Here is a 23,612-nt window from a genome sequence, read left to right on the forward strand (position 1 = left end):
AATTCATTTATTCATGTATATTCGAAAAGTTTGCTTAAAACAAGAAAGTAACACACGAAATAATCACAATTATGCACCAGTATATGAATATTATGTAGACATAAAGCTAATTTTATTGTTCCAGGAATACATTTAACGGAGCGGAACAATATTTGGCAACAATTTTGCTTACGTTTTACAAGAAAATGAAGTAAATGAGAATAAATATCGAGCACATACAAACAAAAATATAACCCTGATATAAATAGATTTAGAGATACATGTATATTACCAAATCATTGAGCAAACGAATAAAGAGTACACAAATTAATAATAAATCTTACTGTCAAGATTTTCTTTAAAAATGAATTGAGTAATTCTTTACTTAAAAATGTTTATTCCTTTCCACGGTTTTCACCATTAATGTGCAATTTAAAAAATGTGTTAGAATATAGAAAATATTTCATTTTAACAATTATTGTAAGCTAAAGGGTAAAGAGTTAGTGAGTAAAAGAGAGAGAGAGAGACAGACAGAGAGAGAGAGAGAGAGAGATTGAGAGACATAGAGAAGGGGGTAAGGTGCGACATAGTTAGAGACACAGAGAGAGAGAGAATGAAAGAGAGAGAGAGAGACTGAAAGAGAGAGAGAGAGAGAGAGAGAAAAGGAAAGAGATGTATCTAAAGAGAAATAACAAAAAGGATATCACAAACTTTAAACAAATAACACATCCTTGCAGCAGTACAAATTCATATTGCTCGCTTTAGGAGCTTAGGGAAAGGATACTGATTGAATTCTTGTTACTCAATAATTAAAGGCGATCCAACCTTTAGTATTTCTTTTTCTCTCCCTCTTTGGGCTGATATTCCTCTGTTTTGAATGCTTTAAAACATATTTTATTTACTCATCAAACATTTTTGTTCTAAAACACGGTAACAAAAAAAAAAGTTTTTAAAAAGCCGACCGTAGATTTCAAGATTTTGGGTTCGGTCGCATAGGCAATACAACCTCTTTTTTTTTTGGTAACGCCTAATAATGTGCCCCTATCCATCAAAGTAATAATAATTGCAAGGCCAGCAGGAAGAGCAGCATTAACACCCATGTGGCTACTCGGGGTAAATAAAACCAGAGTATTTCTATTGTACATAAACAAAATTAAAAAACATTACATTCTTAATAGAATACGTTTGGAGTCGGTTTGGTAAAGTGTGACCGAGGTATTACTCGACAATTCTGGAACATCTTTGTTCCTCTGTTTGGTGTCTCTGCTCATAAGCTTGGGCATTTGGGTATTTAAGATAAATGGATGCACCCTTGTTCCCGATTGTCTCCTGGATCTTAATAGGTAGCCCCTACATCTTTTGTATAATATACCCGTGGGCAACGTTTTTAATTTAAAGTTTCTGTTCAGATGGTCTATCTTACTGTTTCTTTAGCTAAGAGAAAACAATTTTCTGTAGTTACTGAATAAAAAGCACCATTATACTCTTGAACTGGAAAGTTCATGTAATTGACGTTTACAGCGTTCATAAAGTTCATAGCATCAACGAATAGCATCCAGGGAGGGTGTACGACTCATGGCGAGTCTGGCGGGAGGGATGGGGGCCGTGGATGGTGGAATTCCGAGATGCGCGTCGCCGAGACGGAGTTTCCACGTCCGACATTGACATAATCATGTTTGGTTGGGGTCGCAGGGCTACCCATAGCTCCTACCCCTCCGTTTGGGGATTGCACATCGGCCAGCGTTGCGTACTGCGGCGACTCAGGTCCGGGCAATGTTGCGTAGTCGGACCCGCCGTTAGTTTTCAATGTCAACGGGGCTGGTCGATTTCGCTCAATCGTGCTTTCATAATGATGTGAATCACCTTCTCCCGCGGAACCGTTCACATTTGAAATCTCAGCCGGTGCTGGTTTGGGTTCACCTAAACTGTCGTATGGTGACTCCTCCTCGAGGTGAGTGCCGTTCACAGTCGCTTCTGAATCTCCATTTACTTTCGGGCCGCCCTCACGATCAGAAGGCGGTGAATCTGGATGAAGTTCAATAACGTTTTCCTCACCATTCGAAAGCTTCACATCGGTTAGTTGCGGCTGCGATGCAGATGCCGTTTCTAGGGATTCTGTCTCTCCATTACCGTCTGTATTATGCGCCAAACCATTTTCCATCGGCTTATCGACTTTCGGAGAAGATGGACGCGCAGTGTGAATGACCACATGTTCTGTTTTCGGCGAGTTCTTCGACGCTAAAGAAGGTGACGATCTGGCCGAAGATTCTTCAACGTCGTACCCGTGATTGACCCGGCCATCGAATTCCATCATGAGCGAGTCAAGCATCTCGCTGCTCCTACTCGTTCTTAATTCACTCTTGAAAACCTCATTGAGCCCGTTGTCGACCGAGGATACCACAGAAACAACCGAAGCTCTTTTCATCGGTGGGTTCGGGTGCCTCATCTCAACCTCGCTCGCTGTTCGGGCTGCCCTCGGACTCACGTATCCAACTTCGGCGTTGCTCGTGGCTGATCGGGAGCTAGAATTCTTCGGGTTCTTCTTCGGGGGCAGTTCGGGTCTGTTTCGGTTTAATGTGACGCGCTTGACGAACTGTTGCTTCATGGAGCTCAGTGAGTGAGTCAGTGTACCACCCTTTTTGACATTTTCGGAATCTGCTTCCGGGTTGTCTGTAAGATCCTTTTCCGGGTCGCGATTACGTCTTAGGGTACCACCAAGTGTTCCCCTCTTCTTGATATATCCCAGCACAACTTGAGGGACATTCCTATTTTGCTCCTCTTTCCGCTTCCTAAAATGATGAACAAGAAAGAAATCAAAGATTGTCATTGATTAATGAATGAATTATTGTATGTAGAGATTAAAAGAGTGCCACGACGAATTCGGAGAGGAGTTTGCATTCTTTTGTTCAGAACTAGATATTTCCATCGTCGTCCTTTTGCTCCTAACCTTAAATGGTGGTTATAGGAAGCAGGGAGAACTAGTTCATTACTCTTCCATACCTTAAATACGCAATTTTCTTTTTTAAAGCCCCCCCCCTATCAAGTGTTTCTGTGCCAAATTCAACTGTTGTACATCCAAAGTATCTTAAATATGAGAAAACAAATCTCGATGATCTATTCCAATTTTAGTTGTACCTATCCATTTGAAAAATTCTGAATCCATCTCAAATGATTACTAGTACTTTGATACTGTGTGGCAAAGATTTTACCCTTTTAAACATTCATTGTAAATGAGATGGCGTTTTGTAAGAATTGTTTTCATCAATAGCTTAACTCACGACTAACGACTCAACTTAAAATAATCTGTTCTTACCGATAACAAATAATGACTACGATGACGATGAGAATGATGAGAAGAGGCACGATCACAGCTACGGCGATCACCCAACCTGTCGATGATAACCAAGAATGAAGCAAATATGGATCAATCTGAACAATGCAAGGATTAACTGCAGAATATCCCATCGCAGGAGTAACTCTAACCCTTAGCAGGTTATAAACCCTCATCTTAACCTTAATTCGAAGCCCAACCCTAATCCTACACTTAACCTGAACATAAATCCTACCCTAATCCTTACCCTAATCAAAACCCTGACCTTAAACCTCAACTCTGACCCTAATCCCAACACTATCCCTACCCCCAACCCTAATGGGAGTTGGAGCTACTTAACGTCCTTTTCTTTCACACTGGGTAGCTCCTCAAAGCTGTCAAAATCTGTAGGAAACAGTCATCCATAGTCAGCCATAGCTAATTTATCTCTCTGCCTATTAAACCATAATTTATTTTACTGATATACATTCAATACTGATGCGTGGTGGTGATGGTGGTGGTGGTGGTGGGGGGATACTCTACAGTTTATCTCGATACAGAAATGACGCTGAAAACACAAAACCAGCAAGAGGTGAACGAGGTCTTGATTTTTGTTCCTTTGTATATTAAAAAAATCCTCCATATGTCGTCACCGATTGAGGAGATCCAAAAATAGGGTTTCCGTTCTGGCTTCCTAAACTCAGGGTCATCGCTAAACCCCGAGCCGTTTCTCATGCTCCTTATTTCCTCTTTAGTTTACAAACTAATCAAAACACCGGATGCAATAGAAAGCTAATCATTACCTCGATTATCTTGCATTATTTTGTCAATTGTGACATGATGTGTCAACTTTGCGTTAATTGAAAGGTATAATTATGTAATCGTTTTATACTATACAGTGTATGTATTTTGACTTTTGTTAAAAATACTTAAGTACTTAGTCTGTATACAGTGTATTACTTTTTATAATGTTGAACAATGCAGAAACAAAATCAAACAAAACAAACAAATAAATAAATTGAAAATTATTAATTCATCGAATGAAGATTTCTTTTGGGGTTTCAAAGGGCTTAGTCACATCGATCCGATTAATGATAACCAAACTTATAATTACAGCTGTATTCAAATAAATATATTTTTGATAAACAGACCCCTCAAAAAATCATGTATTTCAAGTTTCAGCGTTTGTATCTCTCGTGTTACTGTATGATCGTACTTGATGTTGATATCCTTGAAAAGTTTGTTTCTACCCCTTTACGACGGTACCCAAACTGTAATGAGTATGTGATCATGTAATGTGCAGTACACCTGACAATATAGCCAGGGCAAAATGAAATGTTACAATTATTTTATTGTTAATGAGGAATTCGTTATTTGTGTGGAGGATGGATTGTGTTATGAAGGTATAAGAATGCATTTTGCAACATTTCACCTGAGACTTGGCCCCATATTCAGGTGTGCTGCACATGTCACGATTACAAGAAAATGGTGTGTATTATGTATGCTTGATAGATGTAAGAGAGAGATTCCTCTGAACAAAAACAAAATTATTTTGCCATAAATTATCCGATTTATCAAGAAATAAAACTGTTAACAATTCATCAATTTACTTTTTAATTTGGATAGTGTAATCATTTTCCATTGAAATTCAATATTACATTCACATATCCATATCATATCACATATTCGTGATTTGAGACATATCCAATCTTCCTTATTGTACGTATTAAGATAGGATTACAGCTACAGCTTTTCTATATTTTCAATGAAGTGGAAACACTGGGACTTACTGCAGGGGCGTGTTTCACAAAGACTAAGATTGACTTTAAGTTGGTCTTAAATATGGCAGGCTGTTCATGCCACTGGTTGGTCTCACCATTGGTCTCTCAATTATGATCTTCAGATAATATCTTTTTCTTAAATAGTAAACTTTCAAAAAAGGTAGATTCTATAGATTTGTGACCACGATTTGTATGTCCCTTGAGAGACCAATACCTGTAATTGGAGAGGACAAACAGTGGCATGGACTGCTCAAAGTCGATCTTAGTCTTTGCGAAACACCCAAGGATCTATCCCAAAGAAAACCTTCTTTGATCAATGTGATCGAATTCACTGAAAACGTTTTTCAGCTTATTTTGAGAAGTTCAAAGGTTCGGACTTTACAAAGAAATCAATCAAAGTTATATCCACATGACAATAAACAGGCCATGATTTGTTCCTGAATAAACATACGCGAAAACATAAAACCACAGAGAGTACATTCACCTTCGTGTCGATTGTCATGATTATATAGGATCGTTTAAATAGCACATTCAGTTGAAAATCAAGATTCTTGAATGATGCATTTCACTACCTTGAAATGACTAATAGGGCGTTTTTGAATTAATGATTGTAAGGATAAGAGACCTATTGACTCTTCTGACGCTACAAACAGCTCTATATTCATACCTATAATCACTTTTTTAAAGGCCCACTGCACTACTTGTAGCTACTTGCGCCCTCTATAAATAACAAACAATGCCTAATCGGTGACCATTGGTCCTCCATGATCCTCTTTTTCTTATGTTAACTGAGAGCTGAGTTGATGAGATAACCACCTGTTCAGTGACCTTGCAGGGCAGTCTAATCCCTGCTGTAAACTACGGCAGATAAGCTTTAAAGAGGAGGTTTGCTACGTGTTTGATTTTATAAAGAATCTCATAGCAATTGTGATTCACGTGGTAATTTATCATGCCTCCTCTCTTAAAAATTCACTTTACCACTCTTTCCCAATCTTTCAACCCGACCTACCATTACTGATAATAGCGATTTGAGGCTCTATAAGGCAATATTCATAGAACTAAAAACGAAAATACTTATCTGCATATTGAGTAGTATAGATTTTAGCACAATCTCCCTAATGGACCATTATACCCACCCTGTAACCTCCCTCCGAACTGGACGACGACTACCCTTGACAATTCCTCCCAGAATAATTACCCCTACAATGTATAAGGACATGATCCCTCAGACCTAATTACTTCTTAGACCATTTATCTCATTGGGCAACTACACCTTAGGACAACCAACTCCCGTATGAAGTTGTCCAATGGTATTTGGGATAATTCCTTCAGATTCGGAGCAAGGGGTCCGTATTTTGTCAGAATTTATTGGTTTAAGAAGTTACAGTCTGGATGTTGTTTTCAGGTATTTCAGGTACGAAAATATCTTTATAAAATGTATATCATACCATTAAAGAAGACATATTTTTTAAATCCTCAGGTTAGTCTATTTAAACTTTTTAATTTCATTTTTTCCAAGGCTTTCCTTAACATAAATGCACTAAACTAAAAAACTTAAATTACGAGATATCTAATAGGATGTACAAAGTCTGTATAAGGTTGTACAACCGTTGGTCTTGTAAATTGTGATTGGCCGGAATGCTCCCTTAGGAGTGGAAAGTGTGTACAGTGCAGTTCAGAATTGAAATAGAATCCAGTGACTAGGGCAATACTGTAAACGTTGTGGTCAGTTACGTTGCAACTGGTAAAGCGTTTTATACAAAAACAGAATTATTATCATTAATATTATCGTTAATAGAATAAGCAACGTATCATACCTTTCGATCCACTCGGTCCGCCGACTCCCGCCGTAGTAGATCCAGTGGTTTCTAGGCTAGTCATGGTCCTATCAACTTTGATAGTCGTAGGTAGGTCGTTGCTAGGTGTGGTCGGAGGAGATGATGCCGTTGTCATGGTATCTATGGATAACAAGTTAGAACGTAGGCGATGTTAAGCCAATACGAGAAGAATGCAGTATAGTTCCACTCCATGACAAGAAAAAAATGGAATTCCGATACGTTTCAACCAGAGGTAGTGAAGAAAGTGAAGAAAAGAGAAGAAACAAAAAAAAAAGGGGGGGGGAGGGGGTCTGGAGAGTATATTAGAAAAAGATGGAATGGGGAACAAAATGAAAGATGTTGGGATAAAAATAGAAGGTGAAGGGTAGGAAGAGAGTACATGAAAAAAGTGTGTATGTGCGAATGTGCGTGTGAGTGTGTGTGTGTGTGTGTGTGGGTTAGAGAGAGAGAGAGAGGGAGAGAGAGAGACAGAGGAGGAGGAGAGGGACAGGTGAAGATGTCACTGATAATCCTTGCGACCTTGCCCCTGCTGTACACCGACTATGAATAAGCTCACCACAAACACCTGCAAACTGGAAAATAAGTCAAAATTACCCAAAAAACTAGTCACCGTTGATCAACAAAATCTCCTTTTAACTAGTAGGTCCATGTTTTAACCCATGCGTCTGGAAACTTTTTCGACGAAACCGTTAAACCACCGCATACCGCAAAAAAAACGACAGAGCACGAATTCCCAATCAGCCACGTTGTTCAACTACTGTTCAGTAATGTTGATGTGTAAAAGTAATCGCAGCTTGCTGAACATCCTGTAGAGAAGCGATAAAGCTGGTCTGGGAGGGCGTAGATAGGCAAAACCTTAAAGGTGGGGGGTACCATGGTATAATAATGGTCAGGGCTATTTGACTCTCGTACGAAAGGTCCCGGGTTCAATCCTTACCCAATGCATACTCCTTGGATATTAAGTTGTTTTTGTCTATTGTTGTCCCTGGTGCCCAAGGGAGTGTTTCACAAAGGCTAAGATTGATTTTAAGTTGGAATTAACTATGGCAGGCCATTCATGCCACTGGTTGCTCTCACTATTGGTCTCTTAATTACGATCTTTAGATAATCTTCTTTCCTTCAATAATGAATTATCATAGTTATGGCCCGCGCCATAGTTAAGTCCAACTTAAAGTCGATCTTAGACTTTGTGAAACACCCCCTGGTGTGTTAAATTATTTTCTGGCAATGCTAAGGTATTAATAGTTTCAGGGTCAGTTAATACTGATGTGGCTACCTCGAGTTAAAAAAAAACCTAACAATTCATATCATCCCGACAAGGGCATTGGTGAACATGTAAGCCTATGTTACAGCGATTTTCACGATAATTACAAGTATGGTACGGATATATCCTATCCTCTATCCGACCCTTAAAAGTTAGGCAGACAATTGCTCCCCATTTCGGAGGTCACTATACCATTTTGATTATATTGATACAGTCTGCAGGAAGCTATTAATCTACCTCCTGCGTGTGAGATTTGTTCCTCCCTCTCCACTATAGCAATGAGGTCTTCACCAATAAACGAGGAAAACCTAAAATTCACAAGTGTTGGTGGACTGTGTACACGTTAAGCAAGCGTGCGCTCCCCAAGGAGTGGAGAATGTGCAAACATTGTGTGCGGATAAGCCTGAATTCGATGACCGGGGTAATAAAATATATCTGTAAGGCACTTTGACAGGGCCTGCGGTCCTGAAATGCGCAATATAAGAACGAACTATAATTATTATTATCAAAAATCTCTCATCACCCCTCTCTGTCTATCATAATTCGACTATATGGCCCGTAGAGTATAGGAACTTTGCATAATGTCATTGGAGTTGAGACGAATGAAGTCTCATTTTATGCCCATATGCCCATAATATCAATGTATCCAATGGACGTTACCAAGTAACTGATTGCACGAAATCGACTAGGAGTTTTTTTTTTTCTCAAGTAGAGTTTTTTTTTCATGATTTGATTTGATTTGAATCAGTATTAATATTCGCTGTCCATAAAATGTGAGATATCTCATATTTTACTAGTATTTGAATGTGCGTATAAGCGCAGTATATAATTACTGACATCAAGGGAACAGCGAACTGTCGTAACAGTGTCAAGTACCTTGGCGTGACAATGTGCTCAAAAGCACTGCGTGACAATTGCCATCGATCGTGTGAACAGCAAAATATATAAATAAGTATATGTCAGCGTGCGTGTGTTAGACACCTCATGGACAGCGAAATGTCGTCTCATTTAGCTGTCTAAAAGGGCAATATGCATCCACTCTGCCTTGCAAAAACACGACTTAACATCGAACACCGTTTGGACAGCGAAACGTTATCACATTTTCTCATAATTTTGTGCAAAATGTGACATAATCGTGTATGGACAGCAAAAACGATTCTAATTGCGTTTATATAAGACCACGGAATAGACGCGGGAAAAAAAAGCTTAGATTGTTTTCAAAGAAGGAATGCGAAAAAGGAGGTTCATCTAGTTCCTTGGCATCCCACGTTTCTTGAAAGCTAGGTTTACGAGGGGTAAGATGTTTATGTATGATTCATACGGGAAGGGAGGTGCGTAGGATATGGTCTACAAACGACAGTTCGAAAATCATCTGTCAGCGGAGTTCATTTGATTCAACGTAAACTTTTGACGTGTTTGGGTCCACGTTTTGCTGCTGATTTGTTTTTTAAATGTACAAAGAGATAGAGGGAAAAGAGACGGAGATTGATTGGAAGGAAAGGGTTTTTTGAGAGAGAGATTGAAAGAGAGAGAGAGAGAGAGAGAGAGAGGGAGAATGAGAGAGAGAGAGAGAGAGAGCAACAGAGAGAGAGAGGGAGAGGAGAGAGAAGGGATTGGCAGAAAGTTTCGAAGCGCGGGTCCAGCCAATGAGGGCACACTAGTCATGAAGGTTGGGCGGAGGTGGGGGGGGGGGGGTACAATGGAAATAAATATTGGGTTGGGCGGCTAAATTCAAATAGCGAAGGAAAGGTATGGAAGGGATCATAACGTCTTGTTTCCCCCTCTCCATTTCTCTCTCTCTCTCTCTCTCTTTCTCTCTCCCTCTTTCGAGGGAGAGTGTGCGTGCTTCCTGGAGCTACGTCACTGGAGACAGACTGTACAGACATGATATCGGGACAGAGAGATCGAGAGAGAGATTTATCATTTCCAGTTCGTGTTTTGCAAACCAAGCAAATGTCATTTAAAGTTTTTTGACCTTCCTTTTCAACACGCCCTCCTTTCATTAGCCACACGAATGTTCAATTTTCCCCGCTGACATAATGTGATTCAGGTACTCCCATAGGGTAAGGAGGAAACTACACAGACATACATGACTGTGAAGGAAACAAACTGGTCATGACTAAATTCTAAAGATAAAAATACTTCTCTAGCAATAGGAATCAGTGGCGTATGCAGCATATAATAGGGTGGAGAAGCCCCTTCACACCCCCCCCCCGAATCAAGTAAAATTTGTAATGGGTCTACTACAGACCCCGAATATCATGGTGAAGGAATGCATCAATATGATTGAAAAAAGAGAGATAGGTAGAGAAAAAAATAAAGAGAGAAATAAAACACGACAATGACACGTCTTGCAAATTAATAATCCTGATTTCACTTACCTGGGCACGTAAAACTTGTTATATTCCAACTTCCAGAATTTCCACACTCGAACGCAAAACTTAAAAACACTCCATCGCATACGAAATCTACGAGCACCCCCACGGCAAAATAGTCATAATTTGAGGAAGTTGCGAGTGCGCCCCCTGGTGGCAAGGCCGTCTTTGCGCACATCACTGGACAGACGGTGGGTAACCACAACCCTGTGGGATCACACTCGGTGTTAGAAGTTGTCGTATTTCCCAAGCACGTGTACGACACCGTTTCGCCGATGTCGAAGCTCTCGGCCGTCACCTGTTCAAAATCAACGTACGGCCTCGGATCGGGCGGCGAGCAGCGAATGGTACACACCGGAAGAGGCCCCGACCAGTCGTTTTCTGTGCAGGTGATTGTCGGTGTACCAGTTAAGCTGCTAGGTGATTGGCAAATGGTGCTGTAGTCCAGAGTCTCGTTAATGAGGAAGTCTTCTTGATTGACCGGTGGGTAGATGTCTTCACGGACATTGAGGTAACCCGGATGGAAGCAGTCCGACGCAGGATCTGTGTAGGATCGACACAAAGAAAAAAATAATCTTATGGAAACTATAGCTTCATATCGCCCATAAGGTCGATGTCCTCTAGGTCAGTCGCATAAGATTAATTCAGTTGCGTAATTTGCGTTATACTTCGCCTTATCAGGCTTGAGACAGCAATTAGAAGTTATGAGTCATTGTAAAAACAATGTTTTGATATTCTTATTGGTTATTAGGTGGAAGGGCAACATGAGCTCTGAATGATTTAAATGTCAAATCCTTTCCTAAATTACGACTGACATTCTTCTGCTTCTCTGCATCCGATAATTTGGCTCGAATTCACAAAGGAGGTTTGTAGACTTTATGTGCGTCATAATTATGACGCGTTTTGACGCGTTTCAGACCAAGGTTTGTCTGAACCTTGGTCTGAAACGGATCGAAATGCGTCATATGACGCACATAAACCTAGGTTTGTCGACAAACCTCCTTCGTGAATTCGGGCCTGTATGTCTGTGTTGTCTTATCATAATATCATCACTATTCTTTTAGGTTGTTCTCGTAAATTCATTTACATTTTGCACATGCTAAATCCTCATTCTGACTCTGTATGCCCGATATCGTTCTGTTTATGTATTTCACTTTAATCAGTGGTGATTTCGACAACTTTCTTGTGCACACCATCGTAGTTTGGAGTTCGTATTGACAACAAATAATTATTCATACCTTTGATTTCATAGACGAGTATTTCAAAGCCTCCTCCGCACATCTGTCCCGGGTCACCCGTGCAGTTCTTGCTGCAGGCCGAACTTTCCGACGGCGCGCCTCTCGAATTATAAGGCGCGAAAGCCCCACCACAGAGACACTGGCTGCCGTCCTGTAGCCCGAAGTAACGCGCGTTCTGATTGGTGCATATTTGAAAACAGAGCTCCATTGTCATGTCATTTGATTGGCAATACGGCTTTTTGGGACTACATGTGTTACTACATGACTGATGGAGGGCGCTTTCGCATTTGATGAGGTCCGGAAGAACATCGTATTCGAAGTTATCATAGTAGCAACCTTTGCTTGTGATCAAAGCTGTAAAAGGAAAAATAAAATAGGATAAAAGAGAAAATAAAGCTGCTAAAAGACTATTTGTGTGGGTTGTACAAGAGGCGTTATGTGGTGACGCAGGACTGCGTCAGCGATTTGCGGTGTTTTTTACTTATTAAAACAGACAGTCGTAACCGCAGTGAATACAAAATGAACGACTCAAACATTTTCTTAGATGACTAGTGCATTGGGCTGTTTGCCACCGGGGGCTAGTATGGCAGGGAATAACGCCATCGGAATGACACCTCAACCTGCAACGGGCTAAGGAACCATCTACCCCAAGCCATGGTCCGAATGGTTATTCACAGTATTATCATTCGCAAGACATTCATTTGTATTTAACTCTTTGTACCCAGGGCGTTATGAGAATAGAAAAGTGAGAATTGCAGGGAGCCATTACAGGGGATGTCCAAGCTGTTATTAAGTTGTTTTTAATAAAAGTAGAAAAATAAGAGAAAAAGGTAGTGATCGAAAGGTTGAGCAAAAATTAGAAATAGGAAAGCTATTAATTTTGGAAGCTGTTACAGGTGTATCACAAATTGGCAACAATGTGATGTATCATGCGAGCTCCTTTCCAATATGTTCGCATGATGCCTCACATAGTTGCCAATTTGTGTTTGATTAACTGCATCTTTTTTTTAGAATTCATAACTTTAAAAAAAATAAACGAATCTGTTTTTGATCACATATTCATCAACCTGTTTCTGTCATATTTCTACTTTTATGAAGCTAAAATTTTCGAGAATATAATTCCAACTTTGTCCTTTTGTTATAACTACAAATTCGAAAGATTTCCATAAGTTCTCTCATTCTCAAAGCCATAACTCTTCTTGTTCTGCATTATGAAAATTTAGCAAAGTATTTTTTCATACTGATGTGGAAGAGTAACTTTTAGAGCTAACTAAATCAGTATTTTCAGAGGGAATGAATGATCATAATTCATTAATCATAACCCGCCCACGTTGACCTAGCTTGCTTTAAAAACAAAAAAAGACAAACCTAAAAAAGGAAACACCTTTCTTTTTAAATTCTCACGACTATTAAGCGTAGTTTAACTGCCCTTTAAACCATGGCCTAGTGAATATGGTGATTCTTTGCTCGATAAATATCATAAATGGACGAGCAGAAAACGATTCAAACTATGCGTGAACAAAATAAATTAGCCCAGCACTGGAAATAAATTCGTCAATTTCTTTTTCATTCATTGTGTCTGGTTGAATGGCCTAATAATCAGGTACAATTCAATACATGAGTAGAAGAAGAAGGACTCAAGTCCATGAAAACAGTTTTCAGTTATTATGAAAAACTTAAAATTTCTAGAAAAGTTTAAAACTATTAAGGGAATCATTGATACATGATTATATTTATTCAAGATATGAAGATCAAAAAGATTGTCTCTTAAACTTATAAAGATTTTTTTACCCCCTAATAACTCAAAACAATTGCGATGGACTTAAGCCCTTACTCTTCTCATGTAGTCAGAACGCTGCCCTATAATTATACCATTCTCGATGAAGCCACAAAAATGTCATGGATTTTAGAATTGTTGGACACAATGAAAATGGAAGAATGAAAGATTGAAAAGGAATTTACCACAAATGAACTACAAAAAATATATTCTGCAAAACTTCGCAAGCTTATGATGGATCGTGTCATTGTACTGTGATGTACATGTACTATTCTAATCAAGGATGTCCTTTTTACTTCGAGATAAGCGACTAAATACAATTATGATTTCTATATACAGTTGTCATAAATTGCAAATCATGGAAGAGCATTATCTTTACTAAAACATTTATCACAGTAAGTTGGACTGTTGCACTAGTTTCTTCCGTAAAATTACAAGTAAAAATATTTGGGTAAAAACTGCCCAACAGGAGGATAATTACACGTCTGATCGACCTTTGGAAAATCTAACGCTCAATTTGGGTAAGGCTTTGAGAAGTCTTGATCACCTTCAACTAAAATTGTAGCGAAAATCATGCAAGTTAAGCCTGTAGGGCCTAAATGTCTAAAAGCTGGCCAGACACATAACACACCCAAGAATTGCTACAGTCTACTGTTGGTTCTACTTGTGTGTACTGCACTATTAAAGTACAATTGCAAATTATATTTATTGCTATATACCTCTAACTACGCTCCTGCGGGTGATGCCACTATAAAAGAATTTAAGTTCAAGTTGAGGTTTCTATTTGAATAAAAACGTTAATTATTAGACAAATTTTCGGATCGGTCATCATCCATGGTCGGGTTCTTTTTGGTTTATACGTTGATAATCTCTTCATGCAATATTGACTTAATGGGGATGTTTGGTCATTGTGAACAATGACTAGCCGCATACCTGGCTAGATCCATGACGGATTCATTTATGAAAACAATTTCTTTACAATTATGTGATCTTTATTTTGAATATCATATCATCGGCAAGTTTAATGGATTATATTGACAAAATGTGAGTAATCATTGGGATGATAGAAATAGTATGTATGATATTGTTCTAAAATGAAAACGAAGGATGAGTAATAATGAGGAGAGTTGACCTCTGGATGTCAACTGTAGTCTATAAGGACTGCAAGGTTTTGACCAGCATGTGCAAGATGTCTTTCCTTTCATGTTTCTCGAGATTTCTTTTACTCTTTTCACACTGGTTTTGCTTAACCCCGTACTTTGCTTAGCCCCGTACTATCCTTAACCCCGGACTATTTTTTTTGGCTTTTCACACTCGCTGTTTTTAGTCCCGTACTAGCGCCTATTCCGGAATAAGAAAATTCCCGCTGTTCTCACTGCATTTCGTTAACCCCGGATATCGTGTATGTTATGATAGGACATACTTCGCATCTGGCCAGCTGCGATACGCTCCATTGCGTAGTACCGGACTATTTTTCGTTTATGTTCTCATTCATTTGCTTAGCACCGCAATTGCGGGGTTAGCAGGAGTTAGCACCACAATTGCGGAGTTAGCCCTGCTATTTTGCAGGGTTAGTTAACCCCGTACTATAGGTGGGGTTAGCCAACTTTAGCCCACTTTGGTAAAAACCAGTCTGAACAGAAAGTGGAATAGGCTTAACCCCGTACTATAGGTGGGGCTAAGACCCCCCCCCCCCCTTAACCCCACCTATAGTACGGGGTTAAGCAAAATATTGCCAGTGTGAAAACAGTATTTGTCTTCATAGTGTAATTTGAATATACAAGAAGGAAATGCTTATTAACATTTGTATGGCCAGAATGGCCCACTTTGTAATTTTCTTTCAGATATTCATTAAGGGTTATATAGCTAAGCTCACTTATGCGTGAATAATATGATTCAAATTGCATATTTCTTAAAGAGGTTTATTATTTTGTTGATATAATATGAAAGACAAGTTCAAATTAGTTATTCATTGAAAAATCTTGATTATAAATAGAACACACATTCTTTTTCCCCACTGAGTGTATATACATGTATATACATGTGTATGGATGCACGTGTGCGCGAGTGTTGCGTGTGCCTGTGTCAAAGAATCCCCTCTTACCGGTATCCAGTTAACACGTGGGTGGAGGGTGGCAAATGTAGATTAATGTCTTAACAAAGGACATAATATGTATACATATATATATATATATATATATATATACACACACACACACACGCGCGCGCGCGCGCGCGCAGTGAGAATCGATCTGCGAACCACGTGATCCATAGTCCAACTGTCCAAGGTCCACAATTTGACGACATAGAACTGCATAAATGTATAAATGCAAGGAATATTCACAAATAACACATGGTACAACACACAGTCATATCGTTGGCATTTACGATGACTGTATTATCATTGTTAAAGAATGAATTGAATATTTCAACGGTTTATCAACTATAATGAATCGAACCGTGATCCTCTGAGTCTGATTACATAAGCGGATAACTCTAGATTTAGCAAATGAACCTACAAATTGAGGTCAGTAAGGAGACATTGATATTCTTCTTATTCGGAAGTAAAGGATAAAGTACAACAATCCTCTGATTAGAAAGCTTAGATTCGCTCGATTAAGAATGTCCGCAGTTGCATGGGACTAAACGATGGGGGATTTAGACCTGTCTAGCTTAGATTCACTCGATTAAGAATGTCCGCAGTTGCATGGGACTAAACGATGGGGGATTTAGACCTGTCTAGCTTAGATTCGCTCGATTAAGAATGTCCGCAGTTGCATGGGACTAAACGATGGGGGATTTAGACCTGTCTAGCTTAGATTCACTCGATTAAGAATGTCCGCAGTTGCATGGGACTAAACGATGGGGGATTTAGACCTGTCTAGCTTAGATTCGCTCGATTAAGAATGTCCGCAGTTGCATGGGACTAAACGATGGGGGATTTAGACCTGTCTTTAATCAGCTCTAAAATGCCTTCTTTTCTCTCATTTTCTTCTATCTCTTTTCTTTTTGCCATCTCTCATAAATGTCATAATGACGGCTCATCATTTTTTCAAATAATATTCTCACCAGCTGATAGTATATATCTTCATTTTTCGCCGAAACAGGCATCTCTCCTTGTCATCAATCATCAATTTTACTTAAATTGAAGTATGTATCGAATCTCCATTATATTTCTATTCCACTGGCCTGTCTTTGCGTATTCTGTGTTATAAGGTTAATTCTCAGTCGCTGAAATGAGAACGACCCAGACTCAACTTTTTTCAACATTTCTTTCTTTCATATTAATCGTTGTATCGAAATCGAGAAATATATAGCACAGACATGACAGACCTATAAAGTATATCTCGCGTTCATTGAATTACAATTTTAGTAGATATAATACAAATTGTTCAAGCCGCTAATCACTGTATGATTCAATTTGTGTAAAACAATAGCGTGACATCACAAACTATTGTGGTGTAAAGTGCGTTCATGGACTGTGAAATGTTACACAAACACATTTGTATTTACATCCGAAATAAATCATAAATTTCTGGGTATAACAGTATAATGACACAGACATGACAGACCTATAAAGTATATCTCTCGTTCATTAAAATACAACTTTAGTAGATATAATTCTGATTGTCAAGCCGTCAATCACTGCATGATTACATTTAACAATAGCGTGACATGACAAACCATTGTGGTGTAAAGTGCGTTTATGGACTGTGAAATGTTACACGAACACATTTGTATTTACATCCGAAATAAATCATAAATTTATGGGTATAACAGTATAATGACACAGACATGACAGACCTATAAAGTATATCCCTCGTTCATTGAAATACAGTTTTAGTAGATATAATTCTGATTGTCTAGCCGTCAATCACTGCATGATTACATTTCACAATAGCGTGACATCATAAACCATTGTGGTGTAAAGTGCGTTCATGGACTGTGAAATGTTACACAAACACATTTGTATTTACATCCGAAAAATAGTATAACCTTCTGAGCATAATAGTATAATTAAACATTGTTTACAAACATACATCCGGGCACTGTTTATCCTCGGAAAGACTGGTAGATATAATAAGTGATTGTGTGTGAATTAACACCACTGATCACTACGATTGTCTTTTTTGTACAGATCAGTGATTAATACATTGTGTGTTCGTGTTTGAGAAAACTATGTTTCATTCTTAAACAAAGTGAAATGTTGTATTCTGTCTGCTAATAAGGCCCTACGCTGTTTACATATACAGATAGTATATCGTAAATACCTGATATAAAACTAGAACAAGTTGAACTCAAAACAACGCAATGGAAAAATTGTTAATATCCAAATGTAATTCCCAAATAACATAAGAAGAATACAGGAATCGCGGTATACATCCTATATTTTCCTTATCATAACATAGTTTCAAAATATCATACACTGTTTGGAATAATTAAACATCCGGGGACCTTTTGTCCTCGGTTAGACTGGTTGATGGAAAAGTGTTTGTGTGTATCCTGATAGATTCTGTTCGCGTTAGAATAAAAAAAAACCTTTGTACTATTCATCACAAAACAGCTCGATCTTCCCACTTCTGTGGTAAAAACCTTTCAGTTCTGTTTGCTTTGTACTCTTGTAGAATCTCTCCTCTAACAAATGATTCTTTCAATGAAAGCTTTAATTTTCTATTCCCAAAAGCCTTGGGCTAGGTATTGAGTCGTGGACCGAAAACGAATATATTAAAGGTGAAGCCTTAAACAGCTTTCATTGTAAACAACGGAAAACATTCCTTTTGGGACTAAGATCGATTAATATCTGTGATGATCATGTAAGCTCAAATTGAAGAAAAAAAGTTTGCTTGATTGACAATATTATGGTGATTAGATATTTGCTTCTGACCACGTATCGTCAACTTAAAATATGGATTTATGGCTTTGTTTTCAATCGGGTTTAGAATAGGTTTAGCATAGGTTTATCATCTTTGTTATTAATTTCATACATCAATTGTGTTAGATTGTCATTATTTCGTAGTATATCAAGGATGTCGATTTCCTTTGTTATATTAGTAGGTCCATGCATTTAGTCAAAGCTCCACCACACCCCAAGAAAATAAAGTTGCAAACAAATTCACAATATTTTAAACATTTGAGAATCCCAAACTGGTACTTTGAAAATATATGCTGTACCAATAACCACGTTGACCTCCATAATGTATAATGGCTGTGAGCCATGAAATCAAATTTCACAATTTAAAGGGATTTGGGCAATAACAAAAACAGATTTTCGTGAGGCTGACAAAGTTCTTCTAATACTTAGAGGGGTAAGCAGCGTAGGCTCGGTCGAAAAAGAATATAACAACCTCAGGGTGTGTCAAGAAAATGAAAACAGAATAATATACTTGACCTTACGTGCCTCTAAACAATTTGAATAACTGGATCCTTTTTATAGTTCATTGCACCAGTAGATATTGGTTTCATATCGTTACGTACAGTAGAATACGTAATAGGGAGGGCTATTGTGTGAGCCTAAAGATAATTATGAAACCAGATAATAATTGAGGCGCAGTTCTCAAAGAATATATATATATATTTTTTTTTTTCTTCTTCTTTTTTTTATATTTTTTTTTTTTGGGGGGGGGGGGGGCTTGAGGGTCTTTTTCGGAGGGGGGGGGGGTCCTTCTAGAACCCCTTATGAAACCAATTTTCTCCCACTCAATGCATAATCATGCATATCATGGACCTAGGTCGGATAAAAATTATCCATTTTTATTTGAGGATCAGTTTTCTCATGTTCACGGCTTTTTCAAAATTAAAGTGTCCTTTTTTATTTTGTTTTCTATTCATAATTTCTAGACTACCTGAAGAAAGAGCGGAGCCATTATGTTAATGACTGTGAATAGAACAATCTAGTCGTAATCTTTAAATTTCTTTTAATTTTTATTATTGTTGAATTATTTCTTTCGTTCATACGGAAAATAAACCAATAATCCAACCCATAGAACGATTGGGATGTTTAGAGATTGCAGATAGTACGTTATGCATAATTCATTATATTCAGACTTGTGCATATACAATCTTACCCATGATTTAGGGTTGAAACCGGATTGAAGTTAGAAATTTGATTTTGTTTAAAAGAAACTGATCGCAGATCGTCTTTTCGCAAGTGGGTGTGTCGTACTATCTTTTGTTTGCTTTCTTTTGAGGCATCTTGTTGTACTCTATTCTACTCACTTCCTTTATCACCGTTCATATTGTATGATTGATATGCAAGTTCGACGGTGCGGTTGCTCAATAAAGATATGTATGAATAGCCCAGGACAATAAGGAAATATGTCCTGAGCGTGATTGAAAAATTTACAACGTGTGTTAGGAATGCGTATTGCCAATCGTATACACATATATCAATATATTGTTATTGGTTTTTACAGGGCTGTAATGGGACTTCAGACAGGGATTAAGTTTATTGGAACCAGAGAATTTAGACTGCTTCGTATCAGGTTTATGAGATTTTCATAGCCTCAGAATTTTATTATTGAGTTTTCAGTTCTATCACATTCCTTGAAAGTTCAAAAGTTTATTTAGATTTTTAGCTACTCAAAATCATCTGGTAGCCTTTTTTTCTGTGTATACCGAACAAGTTAGGCTCTTGAGATTAAACAAAAAGTGTTATATCATATGACTTCGTTCATATTGCATTCTGCAATTTATTCTGCATTAGTCTTTGAAATAAGTGTATTAAGTTGAATAGGGAATAATAATGTATTTCGTAAGAATGATTAAAAGAAAAACAAAACTCTGTTAAAGAGAAATAGCGTCAGCCTGATATTAAATAAAATGTAATATTTCTAAGAATATTGATATGGGTTGAATAATTTGACAAGTAATCATACAGCTCCATTGTATTGGTGACAATACATTGATGAATTAATTTCTATAGCCGAGATTTCATGTTTTAATCTCGGAAATATATGTGGTACTAAGAGGATTGTAAAACTGAATCTTATAGACTTTAATAAAACTAAGAAATACAAATAAGTTCACCCATGAAAAGTTCCTTTCATTTTCCAACTTGTACAGGCCTCCGAGAACGCCCCGCTCTCATATATTTTGTTACCCCCTCCCACCCCCACCTTGCCAATAGTAAGGGGTCTGCATCCCCATTGAAAGAGGTTGGTGTGATTGGGGGGGGGGGGGGGGTCAGTGACATAACAAGTGCATTTACCAGTTTCTGTTTTCGTTCATTATGTGTACGGAAGAGTAAAGGTGTTTTAATGAATCAGTGTATTCTAGTGAGTGGGAGGGGTAGGGGGATGACGCGCTATACTTACTAGAATTCACCTGTGACGCAACGAGGGCCGGTGCCACCAGAAGAGTAAATGTCAAAGATAGGAAGAGGTACATTATTGTATTTTTGGCTCGCTCCATATCTCCATAAAGATCACAAGGACTTCCTTTTTCTAATTCCAACGAAAAACCACATTGGCCTTTAACACGTCACAATGATGACACGCACACTTTGATAAAGGTCTCGGTTCTAATTGTAGCGTTCTGTAGATTTCTGATCAAAATCCGTCATAATGTAGCTTCAAGTAACACAACGGTTACTCCTTGTATAATTCCAAGTACCCTTAAGCCGTCGTTGTTCTTTGAAGAAGCTTAAAAGTTTCCGATCTGCGGTTGGTCACCGTGTCTATTGTGGCTATAACTATAAGTAAGACATTAAGTGTCCAATTTAAAGAGTTAGCGCTTCCAGTTCTGACCATGCATAACGGGATAATCCTACTATTATCCAAAAAAGAAAGTATCTTTGGTAGAGCTTGGAGGTGGGAGTTCGCGACGTATACGTAAAAGATTCCTCTTTAGGACTGGTTCTTCACAGCTATGACATCTCAATATGAAATTCGGTATGTTCACAAAAGTTTTTTGCAAAGTGTTCGTCTCTTGTTTTACAATGGTGATGTATTGTCCATTCCCAAGTCAGAGTATTATATGCAGCATATGAATGGTTAAACACAACAAAGGTCGGTGCGTTTACGGTTCAATTTCCAACTCAAGCGAAAATTCTCAGCGATTTACATGTAGTTGGAGTTTGTTAGAAATTTGCTATTGCATGATATAGCTCATTGAAATACACCAGATCGCACAGAGATGCTAATTTTATAATGTCTATCGAATGCATCATGTCCAGATCACACAAAGATGTTAATTAGATGCTTACTTTATAACGCATGATGTTCGTTTTTTATAAACAAAACGGCGCGAAGATGTTCACGCAGACTTTATCGCTGTATCGTTATAACTTTTGAGATTTGCAAACCGAGTTCGATAAACTGATTGAAACATGTCCATGCTCCAATTATAACCTGATGAATATTTGGCCTAACACAAGGGGGTAATTGGTCGGTATTATATCCAAACGTTCCAGCGCCGACGTCCTTTTATTTGTCATGTCGTGATCGAATCCCGTATTTTCCGGTTACGTCATCACGTCTGAAAAATACAAATACAGCATGCTGCACTATTATCAACGTAGCTGATAGGAAAATGATAAAATAGAACATGTACGGATGTACTTTTGAAAAGAGTTCAACTTCGCTGATCACACACGCACACCAAACAAGTTGTCCAAACAGTTAGTGGCTTCTTGCAAGGAAAACTCGGTGATGGTCCAAGTTAATGTAACACAGAGACATGAAGAAGGACGGTCGGTCATCCCTCTAAACCAAGTTAATTCCTTCCGTAGAGTCGCTTATGGTACTTCTGCACCCTACACACAATAATCACTTTGGAAGATGTATAGATGAGTGAAAGATTACCCTAATCAATAAGATATTCTAGAAAGAATGGATACTTTGGAGACTCGTTAAGTCCAGCTCTACATTCTAGCGTACCATTCAATAATGATCCATAGACAAGTGAACCCTCATCACCTTGAAACAGGATTTCGGCGGCGACATATTCGGACGGATCCGCCGCGTACGTACGCTAGCTTCTCACACCGGTATACCCTGTCGACACCAAGATAGAGAGAGCGAGAGCTTAGCCTATAAAGTCCACCCGAAGAAGACCAACTAGTACAATGATAAAGCTTTCGAGAGGAGGGTCTAATCCAAACCTCGGCGCGGGACAGGTTGTGTGGCGTAAACAATCTTTGAGGCTCACTTCATTATTTTGTGTTGACTCACAGCAAACTAATTCAACCTCAACAAGAGAAGTAAACCGCGTCATAGTAATCACCGGTCATACAAGTGAGTTACCGAGCCGTGAATTCCAAAAATATAGAACGGAATCAGAGGAAAGAGAGGAAGAGAGAGAGAGAGAGAGATGGATAAAGATAGAGAGAGAGAAAGAGGGAGAGAGAGAGAGAGAGAGAGGGGGGGGGGGCTGAGAGACGCCAAGAAGACCTTGCAAGAAAAGCAAATCTGAGCATTTAATATTTACCCAACAATGCTAAAGCAATATTGTTATATTTTGTTGCGCATGATTTGCGTTTGCATGCATTGGGGAGGAATGGTTCGTTTTTTTTTTATCATTATAGAACTAGAATTGAAAATCGTAAGTTTGAAATTGCAGTTGTTGAAAAGGTAAATGATTATGTGTTTGTCTATTTCTAGAAATAGGGAAAAATAAGTGTATCTCGAGAAGGCCGAAGTTACATGTAGAGAACATTAAATACAAAGAAGGCCAAGGCAACCTTAAGAAGGTCAAAAACAAAAATAAGAAGTCAGTAAATAAAAAATGAAACACTCACACACGCACAAGAAATAATGCTTTTCGTAAAATTATAATATTTGTATGTTTATATATCTGTAAAATCAAAATAAGCCTTTCGCTTTGGTCTGGAATCATGCAGTACAATCTTATCTGTATTACAGCAAATAGAGTCAAGTAATAGGTGATGAAGTATTTTCAACTGCAAAAGTACGTCTATACACACAACAACTCAAAGACACAACATAAACAAAAAATACAAAGAAACAGAGACGTCTAAAGCTCAAGAAATCTGCTGCTGAGAAGGCTTCACAATCCTTAATATTTACCATGTTTACTGGTCTATAATCGAAA

The 23,612-nt window shown here is 38.3% G+C and overlaps 1 protein-coding gene across 1 annotated transcript; it reads right to left on the reverse strand.

The window, feature by feature from the left end:
* Positions 1–84: 84 nt before the first annotated feature.
* LOC100891112 lies at positions 85–21,985 on the reverse strand. The gene is made up of 6 exons (XM_030982814.1): positions 20,876–21,985; positions 11,786–12,139; positions 10,554–11,090; positions 6,888–7,028; positions 3,293–3,368; positions 85–2,768 (listed from the first exon to the last, which is right to left on the reverse strand). The coding sequence occupies exons 1-6, from the start codon at positions 20,970–20,972 to the stop codon at positions 1,553–1,555; spliced, it is 2,421 nt and encodes an 806-aa protein (XP_030838674.1). The 5' UTR covers positions 20,973–21,985; the 3' UTR covers positions 85–1,552.
* Positions 21,986–23,612: the final 1,627 nt, after the last annotated feature.

This window comes from Strongylocentrotus purpuratus, unplaced genomic scaffold (assembly GCF_000002235.5).
Source record: "Strongylocentrotus purpuratus isolate Spur 01 unplaced genomic scaffold, Spur_5.0 spur5_scaffold_13, whole genome shotgun sequence".
NCBI lineage: Eukaryota > Metazoa > Echinodermata > Echinoidea > Camarodonta > Strongylocentrotidae > Strongylocentrotus > Strongylocentrotus purpuratus.